Source organism: Canis lupus, chromosome 12, assembly GCF_048164855.1.
Source record: "Canis lupus baileyi chromosome 12, mCanLup2.hap1, whole genome shotgun sequence".
NCBI classification, from domain to species: Eukaryota; Metazoa; Chordata; class Mammalia; order Carnivora; family Canidae; genus Canis; species Canis lupus.
The window spans coordinates 39,074,138-39,089,386 of NC_132849.1; the positions used below are offsets into that span (position 1 = coordinate 39,074,138).

The 15,249-nt window shown below is 37.3% G+C and overlaps 1 protein-coding gene across 2 annotated transcripts in view; it reads right to left on the bottom strand.

The window, feature by feature from the left end:
* TTC27 (tetratricopeptide repeat domain 27) overlaps nucleotides 1–15,249 on the bottom strand; it is a 172,046-nt gene that overhangs the window by 132,975 nt on the left and 23,822 nt on the right. For both annotated transcript variants that reach the window (XM_072770575.1, XM_072770576.1), the window contains exons 6-8: nucleotides 12,000–12,164; nucleotides 9,690–9,823; nucleotides 313–425 (exon numbers count right to left, since the gene is read on the bottom strand). In XM_072770575.1, coding sequence (XP_072626676.1) covers nucleotides 313–425; nucleotides 9,690–9,823; nucleotides 12,000–12,164 — 412 coding nt within the window. The remainder of the gene's footprint in view (nucleotides 1–312; nucleotides 426–9,689; nucleotides 9,824–11,999; nucleotides 12,165–15,249) is intronic.

Genomic DNA, 15,249 nt, shown 5'->3' on the forward strand with positions numbered 1-15,249 from the left:
AAAAAAAAAAAAAAAAAAAAGTTTACTCCTAGCTAAAGCTAACCAAAGAAATCTTGCTTATGAAGAAAAGAGAAGTATACTAACTCAAAGGTGATTCCTGAAATTCCTAATCTCTAACCCTTGACTTGGTTGCCCAGTAGAGAGCACTGGTAGTTTAGTGAAAATTGATTGCCCCACTATTCTTGATGCTCGTAAGCATTATAAGATTCCCTATTCATCCAGAACTCGGTGTGCCTCCTGGAATAAAGTTTTCCTCAACACATAAGAACCAATACGCAGTGTTCAAAGTAACTAAATAAGTAATTGACTTACCAGATTCCAAGGATAACAGCAAGCTCTTCAGCACGCAGATCAGGCATCTGAAACTGTTCACAATCTGCTAATTTTATCTCATTTAGAACTGTATCATCATTGAGCTCAAGATTCTGGTGAAACGCAAAAGAAAATATTTAGACCAAAATTTAAATTTGATTCATTCAACACACTGTATGCAACTGATTACTAAGGAGAGATAATTCATCTTTTTGTTTAAAAATTCTACAACGTCTACATATGGTCAACAGGCTATTTCTTGTGAAACACATATTTGGGGATAATTTACTATGTAGAAATGGAGCCCAAGCCCCTCTACTGATGCATCAGGATTTAAAATCATATCTTTCTACTCTATATTCTAATCAAAATATCAACTCTTGGGGCATCTGGATGACTCAATCAGTTAAGTGTCTATCTTTGGCTCAGGTCACGATCCCAGGGTCTTGGGATTGAGCCCCACATTGGGCTCCATGCTCAGCAGGGAGCCTGCTTCTCCCTCTCTTCCTCCCCATTCATGCTCTCTCACTCTCTTTCTCTCTAAAATAAATAAAATCTTTAAAAAAATATTAAATCAAAAACAATACAATAAAATATCAACTCCCAATTCTGTTTCTCAACAGGATCTAGAAGAGCCAAAACAATCTGAAAAAGAATAAAATCTGAGGATTTAGGGGACTTGATAGAGTATCTGATTTCAAGAAATACTACAAAGCCAACACAGTGTGGTACTAGTGTGAAGACAGACTTACAGATGAATGGAGTGGAATATAGAGTCCAGAATTTTAGACCTACATACAGCCAATTGATTTTCAACAAAGCAAAGTCTTTTCAATAAATGATGGTGACAACTGCACAGCCATTTGGGAAAAAATGCCCCTTCACCCTTATCTCATACCACACACAAAAATTAAGTCAAAATTGATCACAGACCTTAACGTAGAAGCTGACCCTAAAAAAACCTTCTAGAGGAAATCACAGGAGAAAAGCTTTGCAACTCTGGGCTAGATAGGTGGTTCTTAATTAGGACACAAAAAAACCTGAACCATCAGAGAAAAAACTTTCCTAAGTTAAACTTCATCAAATTTAAAAGTTCTGTTCTTTGAAAATATCGTTAAGAAAATGAAAAGCCAAGCTACAGACTCAGAGAATATATTCATAAAACAAATATATGAAAAGGGACTTGTATTCACAATATGGAGAACTCTTACAACTCAGTAAGAAGATAAAAAACCCAATATAAAAGTAGACAATAGATTTGTACAGACACTTCATTAAAAGATATATAAATGCCCAATAAGCACGCAAAAAGATCCTTGACAACAACAGTCAATAGGAAATACTAATTAAAAGACTGACAATACTAAATGTTGACAAGGATCTAAAATTAGAACTTTTACACACTGCTGATACTAATTTAAAATGGTGTACCACAGAAAATATTTTGCCAATTTCTTTTTTTAATTTTATTTATTTATTTAACAGAGAGAAAGAGAGAGCACGCAAGCAAGCAAGCAAGAGCAGCAGGCAGAGGGAAAGGGAGAAGCAGGCTCCCGTTGAGCAGACAGCCCAATATGAGGCTCAATCTCAGGACTCCGGGATCAAGACCAGAGCCAAAGGCAGATGCTTAACTGACTGAGCCACCCAGGCGCCCTGCCAATTTCCTATAATAAACATACATTTACTATAAAGGAGCTATCAATTCCACTCTAAGTGGTTACCATGAGAAATGAAAACACGTCCACAAAAGACATATATATATAAATGTTCATACAATTTTATCTCTTATAGCCCAAAAACAGAAACAACTCAAATAATTCAAAAATTTCATATTTGTTATCAATAAACAAATAAAAGAAAAGTTAGGATGTCTCCGTGGCTCAGTAGTTGAGCATCTGCCTTTGGCTCAGGGCATGATCCCAGGATCCTGGGATTAGGTCCCACATTGGGCTCCTCATGAGGAGCCTGCTTCTCCCTCTGCCTGTGTCCTTGCCTCTCTCTTGGTGTCTCACATGAATAAATACATAAAATCTTTAAAAAATAAATAAAAGAAAAAATAAAAATTATACTATATCCATCCAATGGAATTCTAATTAGTAATAAAAAAGGAACTATTGGCACATGTAACTATATAGGTTTATCTCAAAAACATCATGCTAAACAAGAGGCCAGATATAAAAAAGTACATAGAAAATTCTGGAAAAGGCAAACTATCTATAGTCACAGAAAGCAGATCCACAATTGTTTAGGGCCAGCACAGTGAGAGATTAACTGCAAATGGGCATGACGGAACTTTCTAGGGTAATGAAACATACATTGACTAATGGTTGCAGAAATGCATTTGTCAAATGTCATCAAACTGAATGGGTTTAACCTTACCAATTAAAATGGGTCAATTTTTCTGTATGTAAGTTCTATTTTTAAAAAAATTATTTTTAGGGGCACCTGGGTGGCTTAGTCAATTAGCATCCGACTCTTGACTTCAGCTCAGGTCGTGATCTTGGGGTCACAGGATAGAACCCTGCGATGGGCTCCATGCTTAGTGCAGATCCTGCTTGAGATTCTCTTTCTCCCTCTGCCCTTCCCCATGTTCATGCTCTCTCTCTCAAAAAATAAATAAATCTTTTTTAAAAACTGATGTGGAGCTCCCGGCGTGGAGCCCGCTTCTCCCTCCTCCTGTGTCTCTGCCTCTCTCTCAATCTCTGTGTCTATCATGAATAAATAAATAAATAAATCTTTTTAAAAAATAAATAATTAAAAAATAAAAATAAAAAATAAAAATTGATGTGGGGCACCTGGGTGGCTCAGTCAGTTAAGTGTCAAAATCTTGATTTCAGCTCAGGTCATGAGTTCAGGGTCATGAGATTGTGTCCCACATCAGGCTCCACACTCAGCAAAGCCTCTGCTTGAGATTCTTTTCTTCTCCCACTCTCTCTGCCCCACCCCTGGCTCACTCTAGCTCACACTCAAATAAATCTTTAAAAAAAGTTGATTTTGAAAAAAATGAACTGTCAAAAAAAATAGTAAAACCACAATGAGATATCCCTACACACTCCCCTAACACATGAAAATAGCAAAAATTAAGAAGAATGACAATACCAAGCATTTGCAACTGGCACTCATTCACTGATGATTGGAACATAAAATAGCACAACCACTTTGGAAAACAGTTTGGCAGTTTCTCATCAAGTTAAGAATACACTAGGGTGCCTGCATGACTCAGTCAGTTGAGAGGCTGACTCTCTATTTCAGCTCAGGTCATGATACCAAGGTCATGAGATCGAGCCCCACATGGGGCTCTATGCTAAGCATGAGCCTGCTTAAGATTCTGTCTCCCTCCTCTCTGCCCCTCCTCTACAACATGCACATGCTCGCTCTAAGGAAAAAAAAAAAGAACACACTCACTACACAATTCAGCCATTCTAATCCTAGGTATTTACCCAAGAGAATTAAAAACATGTTCACACAAAGACACACAAATGTTTCAAGCAGCTTTATTCATAATAGCCAAAAATTAGAAAGAGCTCAACTATCCACCAACAGGTAGATGAATAAACACACTGTGCAAATAGACCTAAGTGTGCATGCATGGATGAATGGATTAAGATGTGGTACATAAAAAAAAAAAAAGATGTGGTACATATATTGGAATATTACTCGATCATTAAAAAAAAAAAAACCCAAACAAATAAGGAAATCCTACCATTGGTGACAACTTGAATGGACCTTGAAGGTATTATGCTAACTGAAATAAGTCAGAGAGAGACAGTGTATAATCTCACTTGTATGTGGAATCTAAAAACAAAACAAAACAAAAAATCAAACTCGTAGAAAAAGAGATCAGACTGTGGTTACCAGGGGCAGAGGGTGAGGGGAGGGAGGACTGGAGGAAGCTGGTCACAAAGTACGAACCTCCAGTTACAAGACAAATAAGCACTGGGGATGTGATGTACGACACAAGGACTACAGCCAGTACTGCTGTGAGATAGACAAGAAAGTTGTTAAGAGAGTACATCCTAAGAGTTCTCACTACAAGAAAAAAAATTTTCCTTTTCTGTTTATTTTTTATCTATACGAGAAGATGGATGTTAGCTGAACCTACTGTGGTAAACTTTACAATATATGCAAATCAAACCATTATGCTATATGCCTTAAACTTATACAGTGATATACGCCAAGTATTTCTCAATAAAACTGGAAAAAAAAGAACTGCTATAACTTAAAAACACATTATGCCAAGTGAAAGAAACCAGACACAAAAGAGTCATACTGTATGATTCCATTTATTTGAAATTCTAGAAAAAGCAGCTCTAATCTGTGACAGAAAGCAGATCAGAGGGAGGGAAAGTGACTGACTGTGAAGGAGTGTCAATGACTTTTTGGTGTAATGGAAATGATTCTGTATTTTTAGTATGGTGGTCATTTCATGGGTCTATTTTTCAAGATTCAAACCGTACATTTAAAATAAAATAGGTACAACTTTAAGTTTTTTTCTAATTCAATAAAAGCAGCTAAAACTAAATGGACTAGAAGGCTGAAAACTGTCCATGCCTTAAAGGTCACTTCTTAACTGGTAACCTTTTAACTAGTAAGCAGTAAATCTGTCCAGAACACAGCCCAGAGGAACAGCTTTCCTTGTCCATCCTCAAATTCACTCTAACTGTAGGCCTAGCTCTATCTACAGTGTTTTAAGAAAAGAGTAGAGCAAGAAAAGAAAAAAAGAAAAAAAAAAAGAAAAGAAAAGAAAAGAAAAGAAAAGAAAAGAAAAGAAAAGAAAAGAAAAGAAAGAAAAGAAAAGAAAAGGAGCACAGCAACCGCAACAAACGGCTGACTGGAAGAACACAGAACCTTTCAGAATCCATTGAAAAAGTGGCTCTCCCTCCCTGAATGGGCACCCTTCAAAGGCAGAGCTGGCAGGTACATAGCACACCCTGGTGGCCATCATTTTCAACATAGGCCTTTCATAATTTAAAAAACAGATCTACATATATAATTTAAAATCTTCTAATAGCCACACTTAAAAAGAAAGTAAATGGGGCACCTGGGTAGCTCAGTCAGTTAAGTGTCTACCTTCAGTTCAGGTCATGATCCCATATCGGGCTCCCTGCTCAGCAGGGAGTCTACTTCTCCCTCTGCTCTTTCCTCTACTCTCTCTCTCTCTCAAATAAATAAAATCTTAAAAAAAAAAAAGTAAAAAAGTAAAATTTTAAAAATGACTTAACCTAATACATCAAAAATACTATGCTTATATATCTGTCAATAGAAAATTATTAATTAGATATTATATATTATTTTTTCCATACACAGTCTATGAAACCTGATATGTCTTTACCGTTCAGCACATCTCAAATTGGACCAATCAACTTTCTGTTGATCAAAAATTACATGTGGTTGAGGACTACCATATTGGACTATTATATAGCTCTACAGTATCCCAAAATTTTCATCTTTTTACATCCTAACAGTTGTATCAATCTACCTATTAATACACAATGTTCTCTGTTGCTTGTTTTTTGAGGGGTTTTTTTAAGACTTCTTTTTTAAGATTTATTTTAGAGAGAGAGAGTGGAGGGGAGGGGCAGAGGGAGAGAATCTTCAAGCCGACTCCCTGCTGAACCAGACATAGTGCTTGATCTCACGACCCTGAGACCATGACCTGAACCAAAACCAAGAGTTGGACATTTAACTGAGCCACTCAGGCACCCCTAAAGATTTTATTTTTAAGTAATCTGCACACCCAAAATGGAATGCAAACTTACAACCCTGAGATCAAGAGTCACACATGCTCTACTGACTGACCCAGCCAGATGCCACAATACACAATGTTTAATAACACATCCATACGAGATCTTTATAAATCTAATCTGATCCTTCAACAAAGTATGAAGAAATGAAGTATGGGAAAAACAAAAGAGGAAATGAAGAATATCATAACTGTCCCAGATTCTCACCCTAGGCTAGACAACAAGAATAGGACAGGGACCCAAGTCTCCTGCCACCCCAGGGCTCCTTCCCCTCCACCACCAAAGACCTGAGATATGGCAGTTTTGGCAACATGGCATTACTTTTTTGCTAGACACAAACAATTAATCAAAATAGTTTTGATCTTCATTCAAAATGCTCTACATTCCTATTCCACTGTTTTGAAATTAAAATGCATCTGGGGCAGTACCTACTTATCTGTTCTTTTTTTAAGATTTTATTTATTTGACAGAGAGAGAGTGAATAAAAGCAGGGGGAGGGGCAGAGGGAGACAGAAGCAGGCTCCATGTTGAGCAGAGAGACTGATGCAGGGGTCAATCCCAGGATCCTGAGATCATGACCTGAGTCGAAGGCAGACGCTTAACTGACTGAGCTACCCAGGAGCCCCCTAGCTGTTCTTCAAGTCCCAGATTTAAGATAAGATAGACATTTTCACACTGTAACATTTCTAATCAGGATATATTTTGTTATAACTAAAATTGATAAAATAGTGTTCCCTTTTCTCCCCCACAAAACTTGGTTACTAAAAAGACAGTGTAGGGATCCCTGGGTGGCTCAGCAGTTGAGTGCCTGCCTTCGGCCCAGGGCGTGACCCCAGTTTGGGGATCGAGTCCCACGTCAGGCTCCCGGCATGGAGCCTGCTTCTCCCTCTGCCTGTGTCTCTGCCTCTCTCTCTCTGTCTCTCATGAATGAATAAATAAATAAAATCTTTAAAATAAATAATAAAATAAAATAAAATAAAATAAAATAAAATAAAATAAAATAAAATAAAATAAAATAAAATAAAATAAAATAGTGTACTTTAGGGGTGCCTGGGTGACTCAGTTAAGCATCTGCTTCAGCTCAGGTCATCATCTCAGGGTCCTGGGATCAAGCCCCACATCAGGTTCCCTGCTCAGTGGGGAGCCTGCTTCTCCCTCTTCCTCTGCCACTCTCTCACTCTAATAAATAAATAAAAATTTTTTAAAACACAGTGTATTTTCTAATGTAATAGTGCCTATAATATAAGGAAATAGGATGTATAACTAATAAGCAATTCTGTCTTCTGCCCTAAGTATAAAGCTGTTTCTATCTAATCAATACTTACATCACATAATTTGTATATTATACCTTTAAGTAGTAATTAATGAAAATAAGATTACCTGAATGTATTTTACTTCAAATATGAAAGATTCAATAAATTCTATGTTAAATTGTACATCATTTTTTTACATTCCTAATAGTACTCATATCCTATTTATCATTCCAGGAGATAATTTTCAATAAAAGAACTCCATATAAAAAAAGCAATAAACAATGGATTACTGAATTAAATGTGTGGACTACAGAACGGAGTGTCTTTTCACTGACCCTATGCTATGGCCTAAAAATCAGGTTTATGGCAGTTAATCTAAGACTTAGCAATGGACTTGGGTTACATCAAAAGACAGGACAGGACAGGACAGGACAGGACAGGACAGGACAGGACAGGAAAGGAAAGGAAAGGAAAGGAAAGGAAAGGGGCTTAAAGAGGAGACTCCATACACGGAAGGAGGGAAGAAGGGAGGTTTGAAACAGGTAACAGTAACGTCTTCCCTGATCAACATCAACAAAGCAGTATGAACCTTGCTTCACTGTGGCTTCACCGATATCAGGAAGTATAGACAGCACCCTGTGTAGAGTTTCTCTCTCCCTCTCCCACCCTCCCTCCCTCTCCCTTGCTCCTTGCTCCCTGCCTTTCCTCCTCCCTTCCTTCTTCTCTTAGAACCAATAGCTCAGCGGGTGGCTGAGCGGTTTGGCGCCTGCTTTTGGCCCAGGGCGCGATCCTGGAGTCCTGGGATCGAGTCCCAAGTCAGGCTCCTGGCATGGAGCCTGCTTCTCCCTCTGCCTGTGTTTCTGCCTCTCTCTCTCTCTATGTCTATCATGAATAAATAAATAAAATCTTAAAAAAAAAAAAAAAAAAAACCAATAGCTGTTCCTCCCTTAATTATCTCAAAAGCAAACAAAGGAGTGCTTGGAACCAGCCCAGCAGGTGTGTAATACCTCATCAGAGGCCTTCCCAAGGAAGAGACTCCTGACCACTGCCACTCTTTCTTTCTATCCCTAGCCCCTATTCTTGGCACTATCTTCAGTATAGAATAGAATTGTAGTATTCACTGTACCCAAGATAAATCTGTTTATAGGCTCTGGAATGGAAAGTAGGGCTTCAAGGAGAGTAACATCAGGCAAAGGACAATAAAAAATGTTGGCTTGGGATTTCCGGGATAAGACCATATAAATGCTAATAGACTCTATGGAAGCAGATAGGAAGGCATCTAAGTATATAAACTGACGAAGATCCATAAATGTAAGCTGCGAGAAGAGAATGCATGGGGCACCCGCTGGCTCAGTTGGTAGAGCATGTGATTCTTGATCTCAGGTTTATAAGTTTGAGCCCCACATTGGGTACAGAAATTACTTAAAAATGGGGCAGCCCGGGTGGCTCAGCGGTTTAGCGCCACCTTCAGTCCAGGGCCTGATCCTACAGACCCAGGATCGAGTCCCACATCAGGCTCCCTGTTTGGAGCCTGCTTCTCCCTCTGCCTGTGTCTCTGCCTCTCTCTCTCTCTGTCTCTCATGAATAAATAAATAAAATCTTTAAAAAAAAATTTAAAAAAAGAAATTACTTAAAAATGAAATCTTTTTTTTTAAAGGAGATTGCATTAGCCAAGTCAAGGAAAACTTAACTAAGGTAGCAACCAATCCAATAATGAATGACAGTAACAAAGGATCAGAACACTGGTAAAAAGGAATTCTTATCATTTGTTCACATATTTTTGAAGAAGTCTAAGAAATTTCAAGTCTCTTAGTATTCAAAATATCCACAAAAAGCAACAAAAAGCAGCTAGAAAAATTAGCCCCTACCCAGTCTGTCTTCTGAAATTTTTTTAAGGAGAGTAATACAACTAACTGTATTACTAATTCATATTACTGAAGTCTAAGAGAAAAATAACATTTTATCTCTATTTAAGGGTAAAAAAGGTTTAAACACAGGTTTGTCTGTTTTCTAAAACCCCCAGCCACCCTGAAAAAAACTCAAGAAAGGACAAAATTAAGCCTCTTACCCTTCCATTCAAAATAAAGCCTCTTCCTACTCCATATTTCTAAAAAAGTCACCTACTAAAACTGCTAGATTTGGATGTTAATTTATTTTATTTTATTTTTTAAGATTTTATTTATTTATTCATGAGAGAGAGAGAGAGAGAGAGAGAGGCAGAGACATAAGCAGAGGGAGAAGCAGGCTCCATGCAGAGAGCCCGAAGGACTCCTTTGGGAGTCTCCAAGATAATGCCCCGGGCCAAAGGCAGTGCTAAACCTAAACTGAGCCACCCGGGCTGCCCTGGATGTTAATTTAAATAATTTAGGATCCTACTCACCTTGGTTAAATGTTCCTGAGGGGTGGGTGCTGGACTGAATTCACAATGTGAAAAGGCATCCCCTTCCCGTCTTACATCCAGAATAAGTTGTGCCACATAATTTTCTTGGAACCGTGTCCTTTTCCCCAAAGCACCTAAAAAAAAAAAAAAAAAAAAAATATATATATATATATATATATATATATATATTAAATTGTATCTATTGATTTGTCAATCAGATCTATCATACAGTCATGAAAAGTAGTATTTTCAGAGTGCTTTGAAGTCAGTAAGGTATTTTCTCCACTTCACATTAAAAAAAAAAGACACAAAAAACCTGAGGCTCAGTGATGATCTTAAAACTTATAAAATTATAAAGCCAGGGTATAAAATAAAAAATAAAAATAAAATTATAAAGCCAATAAGCTATGGGCCAGAACTGAAACCCAAGATTTATGCCACTAGATTACACATATTCACTTTTGCATCAAACTACCTCCTTCCTCAGAAAAGTGTCAGAGGTAGAAGTAGAAATATCATCATCCTCATTTAACAGATGAAAAACCAGACTTTCTGAGGTATAGTCATTTGCTTCAGATCTCTGGGATTCTCAGTATTAGAGCCATGGTCTCCAGGTTCTAAATCCCACAGTCTTTCTATTATTCTATCTGGCTTCATTTAACACCACCATTTTTTCCATTTTGTATCTGAAATAACTTGTTACAGAATAGCTTTAATAGAAGCAACAGTCCTAATATCCACTCTCTGGCAAGTGTCAGATTACAAAGACCCTTGATTGTAAAGACCAGCCTAAGAAGTCTGGATTTTATCCTGCATCGCGTCTGGCTCTAAATTATACCTCGACCTTTTAAACATGTTACACAAAAACAGCTACTGAGATGGTCAAACACAGCTCACTTTTTAATAGAAGGGCTACAGTTGAGGGGAAAAAAATAATAATCGGATTTTCATTTTATATTTGTGAGTATCACATTTGTATTTTTAAGTTCCTTGCTCTTAACTTAAAAAAAATATGAAGAACTAGCTAGTAAATACACCAGTGGTTAAAGCTGACTATACAGAGTACTGTGCCATTAGTTTTTAAAGAGCCCAAAAAGATTCCCTAAGGGCCAGAAGATTTAAAAACAGTCTCTGAAGCTAACCTCACAAGTTATATTATATAGAACTATATTTTCAAATACAGATGAGACTCCAACTTACATATGACCATTGTTCCAAAAGTTCTAAGCTGGATATTTAATAATTTTCCCCATTCAAACAATGTAATATAAGATGGCTAAGATCCCAGATCAGGCCACAAAGTTATATTTAACTCATAATATAGTTGAAAGATTTTATTGACAAGACCAGCTTAAGTAAGAAGCACAGAATTTAGGGTTAAGAATGGACCTTAGAGATAATCTAGACCAAGTCCAGGAAGGACAAAGAGGTGTGATCACTTCAACCTTCACAGATGGGTAGTCAGTCACAGCCTGGAATGCTGAGCTCAAGTTTAAGAGGTCTAAGTGGTGTGCTGGAACTGATCATGCTGGACTTTCGTTAAAATGGCGATGGATACTGAATGCCAATTATATTGTAAAACCTCAGGAATAGAGCAAGACATAAAAAGCAACCAATGCTTCTTATTTTGTATTCAGAAGAAATACTGAGGTTTTTGGAGAAATTCTATAACTTATTTGTTCATTCAACAAATATCTGAGTGCCAACTATATGCCAGTGTTCTAAAGCACTGAATCTAAAACAGTCAAAAATTTCTGTTAAGACAAAAAAAAATTTCTGTTCTTAACACAAAAAAAAAAAGCAGATGAAGGCCATAGGTATTTACAAGAAAGGGCAACGTAAAGAGCTGACACCAAATATAGAAGTCAGGAGGCACTTTAGGAAACCCACATCCACAAAGAAATGGCCAAAAGTTCATTTGTGGGGGCACCTGGCTGGCTCAGTAGGTAGAGGATGCGACTCTTGATATCAGGGTTTTAAGTTCAAGTCCCAACATGGGCACAGAACTTACTTAAAAAAAAAAAAAAAGTAGGGTGCCTGCTGTATGTGTGTATATAACTATATATATATATAAAACTAACATGTAGCCAACCACATTAGAAAATAAAGGGGAATTTCCAGGAATAAAGAAAATATTTCATTTCAGACTTGTTCTAAAACTATGAATTTTTAAAAGAAAGTCTTTAAAACCAATTTTTATAAAGCAAATAGAAAAAGAAATACAACCAAACAATATAGCCAAACTGCCAATAGCTATATGAGTTTTATCATAAAAATAAACCAATCATCCACAAAAACAACAAATCTTACCTGTCAAATCAATTTGTAACTTGCTAATGTCTTTAGCAATGTTGAACTGATCTTTTGCTTTTGTATATTCATAATAATATAAAAATATATATGCACACTCCAGATGGAATTGAATAGCCAAATACTGACCGGAAGCACCTACAAACAGATCCTCTAGTTTCATCACTGCAAGACATAAGAGAAAACATTAAAAACTATGATTAAAATGAAAAATCTATCATTAAGTAAAATGAGCAAATGAGTAAAACGTTGAGCCCATGGTACATGAAGTATATATATTGCATCATCCCTTAAAGATTTTAAATCTGGAAGATGAAGAACACAAGTACAACCACAGTTCACAGCTAGCATTCTCTGAGCACTCACATGTTCCAAGCACAAAGCTAAGGACATTACATACATCCCGCCTTTATTCCACACAATTCTAAGAAACACAATTCATAAATCTGCCCTAATTTTAGAGTGCTTGTCTTATCTGTGCCACTAAAATATATGGCAACACAAGGTGAAGATGTAAAGTATCAAATGAATCTACAGAGTTAAACACTACAGAAAATCTAATGAAGAAATCAGCTTACAGTTTCCTTCATTAAGAATACAGAAGTCCTCCCTTCAAAGGAGAAACAGATACACAAAGATATATATGACCAAATAGAAAATGAATATTGGCTTAGCAGTCAGATTCTGCTTTCTCTAAAAACCAGGGGCTAAAAAGACAGGAAGATAATGACTTTATAACAGAGTATCTGAAATGAAATGATTGTCAAAATTAATTATATGTAATAAAAAGGCTAGTTGACACCCACCAAGTTGGAGGGGGTGTTCACAGGTCACCTGATCCAGACCTCTACAATATCCCTGACAACTATCCCTCATAAATGCCTCCAGTAATGGTTTAGTCAGCATTTCACAAAGCAGTCCATAAGAATTAATGCATAATGTGAAGCTAATATAACACTGTATGCTAATTATACTTCAATTAAAAAAGAATTTTAAAAAATTTTAAAGAATTAATGCATAGTAAATGAATAGAACATGTATTTCCAATGTCCAAAGCTGGGAGAATCTGTTCTCTTTCAAGCTGAAAGGGAAGTGATATATACTGAATGTCTACTCTGTCTGGCATGAGGGGTTTTACATTGTGTTATAATTCTCACAATGATGTCTTTGAGATTGACACAATCTCCATTTGATTCACTAGAAAATTGAACTCTGATAGCTTATAGATTAGTCACCTCAGTTATTAAGTGGCAAAGCCAGAATTTGAATCGATGCTTATTGGGAAAACAGGGGGCAGGGAGGGAGTTGGAAGAGGAAGCTGCAGAGGAAGCGTAAGTTTGTAGAGGGGATGTTATACAACCCAATCTCCTTCATCAACTAGCTATCTGCCAGAAACACTAATAGCTATGAAATAGATAGATATCCTTTATTTTATTCTGAACTGAAATTAAAATGAGTCTGAAAAAGAATGTTTTTCTGCGGCACCTGGGTGGCTCAGTCAGTCAAGCATCCAACTCTTAATCCCAGCTCAGGTCTTGATATCAGGGTTATGAGTGGAGCTGGGTGTGGAGTCTACTTTAAAAATAATAAATAAAGAGGTATTTTCTATATACTGCCAGACTTTTTTTTTTTTAAATAAAGATTTTATTTATTCATGAGAGACACACAGAGAGAGAGGTGGAGACATAGGCAGAGGGAGATGTGGGACTCGATCCCAAGACCTCAGGATCACGCCCTGAGTGAAGGCAGATGCCCAACTGCTAAGCCACCCAGGCATCCCTACTGCCAGCCCTTTAAAGAGATTCTATGGATTCAAAGAGAGTAAGTCAAGATGTACATGTATTACTTCAAAAAACAGACAGGTATCTAAACATGAACTTCTCACAACGAAGCTCCTTCAGCAGAGTTCCTCCAAATAAACCACTCTCAAGAAAAGCTGGAACTGATGATATTTTGGGCTCTTAGTGCTTTTAATTAAATTTCTTTTCCTTCTGACTGCCCATTACTCCTAAGTGTCTAGCCATTTTTCTCAGAAATACAGTAACCTTCTACCATGTTAGCACAGTTCACAAGTGACAGGATTCTCCTTAGTTGTCGATGACAGTCAAGTAATCTTCCCAAAAGGTTCTGGATACAAACATATATTGAGGGATGTGAAATTTGGCCAAGGATTTTTTTTTTAAATCTCTCAATAAACACAGAAAGACTGTTTCTGCATTTAAGCAGATTTCTGATGTTGTGATAGCTCATATAAGCCTAGGGAAGACTATCAAATGTAAACTGTCCTGATAACACAGAAGTCACATAAATGCTCAACGCTGATTGCCTGTACTATCTTCCCTCCTACCTACCTACCTGTGTACGTCTATTAGCATAACTTGCTTTGAGCTTGTACTTCTGTGCTTCTTCCACATCTTATGTGTTCACGGATCAAAGACTTAAATAAAATAGGAAGGGAAGTCCTGATTTTTTTTTTTAAGAATTAGTTTAATCTTTAAATTCCAACAGCATGTCAATTATTTTTCCAATAAAACACCTTTAAAAACCTGGATTTGGGGCAGCCCTGGTGGCTCAGTGGTTTAGCGCCACCTTCAGCCCAGAGCCTGATCCTGGAGACCCAGGATCGAGTCCCACGTCGGGCTCCCTGCATGGAGCCTGCTTCTCCCTCGGCCTGTGTCTCTATCTCTCCCTCTCTCTGTGTGTCTCTCATGAATAAATAAATAAAACCTTAAAAAAAAATAAAGTCTCTCAAAAAAAACCAAAAAAAACTGGATTTAGGGCACCTGGGTGCCTCCCTCAGTTAAGCATCTGACTCTTGGTTTCTACTCAGGTCCTGATCTCAGGAGTAAGATCGAGCTCTGGGGCAGCCCCGGTGGCGCAGTGGTTTAGTGCTGCCTGCAGCCCAGGGTGTGATCCTGGAGACCCTGGATCGAGTCCCACGTTGGGCTCTCTGCATGGAGCCTGCTTCTCCCTCTGCCTGTGTCTCTGCCTCTCATTCTCTCTCTGTGTCTCTATGAATGAATGAATGAATGAATGAATGAATGAATAAATAAATAAATAAATAAATAAATAAATAAATAAATCTTTAAAGAAAAAAAAAAGATCGAGCTCTACAGCAGATTCTGTGCTTGGGGAGGAGTCACTTGAGATTCTCTCTTCCTCTCCCTTTACTCCTCTCACTCATGTGTGCTCTCTAAATAAATAAATCTAAAAAAAAAAAAAAAAGCTGGATCTAAAATGTTTAATATAT